Here is a 5050-nt window from a genome sequence, read left to right on the forward strand (position 1 = left end):
GAGCAGCTTGAACTAGCCCTGGTCTTTCTCTTTAAGACCTACAGACCTCGCTGCACCATTTACAGATYGTTGACAGGACAGCGCGGGCGCTGGCAGCAGCGCGGGCCGAGCTGGAGCCGGTGCTGCGGGAGCGAAGGCACCGGGTGGTCGTGCTCCTGGACGACCCACGCTGCACGTCCTGTGCCAGCGTCCTGGGCAGGGCGCAGAGCCTGGAGCTGGGCGCCGACTACAACAAGGTGGGGATGGGGTCTCGTCTCCTACCTTCACCATCACCTCACTGACCAGCTGCCCCGGGGTTCACGGCTTCCTTCTTCCACTCCAAGGTGCCATCCGTGGAGAAGGTTTTGAAGGWGCTGGATGGTCTGCCCCGAAGTGACTTTGCAGAGATGATTCGCCAGGTTGGAGGGCCCGGGTGAAGCAGCAGAGTCCAGCACCTGCAGGCAGCTCCAGCTGCTCAGCATCTCCTCTTTCCTTGCAGGGCAATGGTACATTCAACTCCATCCCGGAGCTGGCCGTGGAGAGGATGGCACAGGTCATCCAGGGTGAGTGGGGCTGCCAGACCGAGTGGGGACACCCTCCATGGGGTGAATCCCAATTTGGGGATATGGGATGGGATGCAGGGACCATCCACCCCTCCAGCATARCTCTGGTCCTGCAGATCTGCGGGAMGATTTGGCCCGCATAGCAGAGAAAGTGCAGTCCATCGCTGACAGCTTCCCCCTCCCTGACTACACCCGGCCCGTGAGCGAAGCCCTGGTGAAGGTGGAGGAGCGGAGCCAGCCGTACCTGCGGGAGGTGGAGCTGTTCGAGCGGTACAGGTGACCCTGGGAGCAGGACGGGGTGCAGGAGGTGCAGCAGAGAAGGGCACTGAGCCCCTGCTGAGCCCCAGGTGCCTCAGCCCCGCATCTGGAGGCTGTGCCCTGCTCATCTTTGCTCTAGGTGGATCKCAGGCATGGTGCTGTGCTCCATCATCCTCCTCGTCCTCGCCTGCAATGTGATGGGAATGGCCCTGGGAGTGTACGGGCTCTCTAAGCGGAAGGACCCCAGCGACCACGAGTGCCGAGGAGAAGCCGGTGYCAAGTTTCTCCTGGTGTAAGAGTCCCTCTGGGTGCTGCGGGGACTATTCCATCTTACCCCCTCCCCCCCAACCAACCAACCAAACCCAAAAAAAAAGCCCCAAAAAACAAACCAGAATGGCAAAGCCAAGGGAGGGACTGGGAGCCATCCCAGCAGAAAAGCTTTTAAAGCCACCGCCTGCGCCAGCAGGTTTGGAAGGAGCTGCTTCTCCCTGGGATCTGGCAGCTGCTGTGCCCCGGCACACCCCGCTCCCAGGGCCCTTCCCAGCCCGGCGTGCCCAGGCTCGGGAAGGAGCTGCGGGGCTGCAGCTGGACGGGCAGGTCCCTTCCTGCCCGCTCAGCTCTGCAAAGCAGCCGCCAGCACCTCTTCTCCCTCTTTCAGCGGCGTGGGCTTGGCTTTCCTGTTCTCCTGGCTCCTCATYCTCCTGGTTTTTGTCACCTTCCTGGTTGGGGGCAACATCCAGACACTGGTTTGCAGGAATTGGGTCAACCAGGAGATTTACAAGGTGGGTGGCCACACATCCGTYCATCGCCTCATGAATCTCTGCTTGTGTGCACCAAAACACTTCCAAAGCTCTGTGTCTTGCCCCTAAACCCGACTGGAAAAGCCCCATCCTAGATCAGGGGATTAAGTTTGGGATTAGCTCCTTGGATTTGTATCATCATCTGGGAATAGCCCTTGTGCTGTTAATAGAATTCCTKCAGGATTGCTGTTTCCTGGTCCTTGGGATCCCTGGGGTACTTGGGGCTGGCAGCATGGTGTGATGGGGCTGAGAGAGGGACTGGAGGAGTGGGAATGGGATCAGGACTTTTCCCATGGCAGTGCCACAAGCAGGTCCCAGCATGGAGCTGTCCCTTCAAACATGCCTGGTGAGGCTCTGCAGTAGGGAATGTACAAACAAAGGCAAAATCAGTCCAGGCTAGGATGAGCCCAGGATGCACCTGTAAGGACAGAACACCCCCAAAATCACTGCTGGGAATGCCTGTGCCTTACCCTGACCCTCTTTTTCCTCCTGCTTGGCACAGTTTATTGACACCCCTGGGAATCTCCCTCCGTCCATGAACCTCACCCGCCAGCTCAACCTCAGGAGGGACTCCAACCTCACCTCCATGTACCGGTGGGTGCCACAAGAGCCCCTCCATGCAGCAAGGGCAGATTTGAGATCACTCTGCCAACATCCCTTTGCCTTCCAGGGAGTGCAAGASTGGTGCAGGGCTGTGGGAGGTGCTGCAGCTTGACAGGTCCTATGACCTGAACGAGCATCTAAAAACCCCCAAGGTGAGGGCTGGCTCCAGCCAATGCTTCTGTAACGGCACCAAGATGTGCGAGTTTTACTGGGGTTACTGGGCACCCTGCAGAATCCCTTGTCTGACCCTCACAGTACATGGCCGATTTCCAAAAACGCCTGGGTGACTTCAGGGCACATCTGGGAGACATCCGGCTCCTCCGCAGCGAGGGCAGGCAGGACCTGGAGACCTTYGCCCGCAGTGGTGTGGATGAGGTGGACTATGGGCGCTTCCAGGAGGAGGTGAGCGATGCTTGGGAGGAGCTGCATGACATGTCCCACACCAGGGCTGCCTTCCTGGCTTCCAAAATGTTGGAATTTCAAAAATTCCAAAATTCCGTTTTCCCTCAGATGAAAAATCCCGTGGTTCAGACAAGCCTCCCTGGCTTGGCGAGRAACCTTGAGGGGCTGCAGAAAATGCAGGTGAGTGGTGGAGCGGGCGGCAGAGAACCCCTCCGTGCCCATGGGAACATTCTCACCCTGCTGTCACCCYGCAGAGGAACAGCACAGTGGCCMRGCGGCTCGGGGCTGAGGCACAGGCRCTGTGGCAGATGCAGAACTCCAYGGTGCAGATGCAGGAGGCATTAGTGGTGAGTTCGTGCTGGGCTGGTGGCAGTGGTGTCCCCTTGAAGGGGAAAACGGGGCTTTTGAACCCTTCTCACCTCCCTGTCCCACAGGCAAGGCTGGGGGAAAGCGTCCAGTTCCTCTCCCGCTTGGCACCACAGCTCAAGGTACTCACACAACTCTTCCAGCCCCAAAAACATGTAGTGCCCCATGGGTCCCATCTGCCACAAAAAAACAGTTACAGGGTGATGGGAGAGCCAGGGAAAATGCCATCCAGGAGAATGGGTCTATTTTAGTGATGAGATTTGCTGTTGCAAATCAGAGATCACCCTGCAAAGGGGTTTTCCTGCTCRGGGAGCATCCCTCTTTTCCTGCCTCCTGGCAACCAGACCCAATTTGAAGGTCAGCATTGCTCCCAGAACCCCTTGGGCACCCATCCCACTGCTCTGGGCCCTAAGGATGCTCTGCCCTCCCTGTGTTTCCCCAGGAGCAGGTAAAGAGGACACTGGCCACCACGGCCTCAGTGGAAGCCCGTCTGCCCATGCAAGCCCAGCAGATCCTCCGGCAGGTGAGCCAAGGCTGGATTAACCATCRCAGGGTACAGATTCCCCACAGCCAGAAGGAAAGAGTAAAAACAGGGAGCTGCAAGAAGGCACTGGGAGCCTCCAGCCCTCATTTCCCAGCAGTGGTTGGCTCAGAAACACAGGGCTGGGTTGGGAGCAGGGGGTTGGGGCCAGGGAATGCAGCAYTCTCCCTCCATGCTGCCTTTCCTCTGCCCAGGAGCTCGGCTGCTTCACCAGGAAGGCGCTGCGGTAYTTCAGCCAGTACCTCAACTGGGTCGGGCAGACGGTGAGTGCTCYGCTGCACCCCATGGGGATTCTTGGGGCTGAGGAGTCACCATGGATCCCTCACACAAGCCCCAAACTGAGGCAGAAAAATGCATCCCAGGAGCYTGGAGTGGGTTGATGCCTTGTGTTTGCTTCTTGTTCCAGCTCAGGGAGGACGTGGCTTCGTGCCAGCCGCTTGCCACGGCCCTGGACAAYGGGCGAGTCATCCTGTGTGACCGAATTGCAGAGCCTTGGGTAAAGSTCTCACCCCTCCATGGATGTCCCGTCAGGAGCTATGGGAGCYCCCCCAGAGCCTGGGGCTCCCCCTCCCCACACAGCTCAGCCCCGTGCCCTCTCCTTGCAGAATGCTTTCTGGTTCAGCCTGGGATGCTGCACCTTCTTCCTCATCCCCAACATCATCTTGGCCGTCAGACTCACCAAACACTTCCGCCCCATCCGCAACCGCCTCATGTGAGCAGTGGGCTGGGAGGACACGGGTGCAGGGGATRGGGGCTCCTCCCTGAGCCCCTCCAGACTTTCTTCTTCTCCTTTACAGCTCTACAGGGTCAGAGGAGACTTGTCCCTTCCACATCCCGCGGGTCACGGCCCTAAAGCTCTAGGAYGGGGATCTGCCGGGTGTGGTGCCCCCAGGAGCTCCCACAAAGCCATGCCCTGCTCTCCAGGAGCTCCCATCGAGCCTGTGCCCAAGCACTGCAGGGCTCTGGATCCCTCTGACATCTCACAGGCCTTTGGATCTCTCTGCCGTCTCTTCCTCGGTGTCCTTTGGGGTCTGGCATCCTTCCCGAGTGCGGGGCACCTGAAAATGGGAGTCCCTCTGACATCTGTTCCGAGGCCTTCTTGGGGGGCTGGGCAGCTCTGGGCAGAGTGTGACATTAAAGCCCTCCCCAGCCAAAGCTGCTGCAATTCCTTTGTAYGCCCGTTCTCCCCAGGGAGCAGTTCTGGGGGGCCTCTGGGGATCAGTGGGATCTCAGGGGCTGACAGGGTGCCATGGCCAAGGGAACCTGCAGGGCTGGGGGCTCTGGGGCCAAGGGCTCTCAGGATTTGGAGGGGCTCTGGGGCTGAGGGGACTCCGTGGCTTTGGGTTTGAAGGGGTTCAGCGGGGCTCTGGGGCTGAGGGGACTCCGTGGCTTTGGGTTTGAAGGGGTTCAGCGGGGCTCTGGGGCTGAGGGGCTGCCACAGCCAAGGGGAGCTTCAGGGCTGAGGAGGGGTGGGACTGAGGGGAGTTCATGGCTCAGGGGATTTGGGGACTGAGGGGAGCTCATGGCTCAGGGGATTT

At 59.5% G+C, this 5050-nt stretch overlaps 1 protein-coding gene across 1 annotated transcript; it reads left to right on the forward strand.

The window, feature by feature from the left end:
• The first annotated feature begins 329 nt into the window (after nucleotides 1-329).
• Nucleotides 330-4810, forward strand: PROM2 (prominin 2). Its single transcript, XM_057384041.1, has 15 exons — nucleotides 330-398; nucleotides 479-542; nucleotides 659-818; nucleotides 940-1092; nucleotides 1459-1582; nucleotides 2103-2194; nucleotides 2271-2355; nucleotides 2459-2605; nucleotides 2714-2785; nucleotides 2860-2952; nucleotides 3414-3494; nucleotides 3707-3775; nucleotides 3919-4008; nucleotides 4118-4224; nucleotides 4310-4810. Exons 1-15 carry the CDS (start codon nucleotides 387-389, stop codon nucleotides 4371-4373), a joined length of 1413 nt encoding a protein of 470 aa, XP_057240024.1. The 5' UTR covers nucleotides 330-386; the 3' UTR covers nucleotides 4374-4810.
• The last annotated feature ends 240 nt before the right edge of the window (nucleotides 4811-5050 follow it).

This window comes from Malurus melanocephalus, unplaced genomic scaffold (genome assembly GCF_030028575.1).
Source record: "Malurus melanocephalus ecotype Western Australia unplaced genomic scaffold, MMel_1.1 scaffold_681, whole genome shotgun sequence".
Classification (NCBI taxonomy): domain Eukaryota; kingdom Metazoa; phylum Chordata; class Aves; order Passeriformes; family Maluridae; genus Malurus; species Malurus melanocephalus.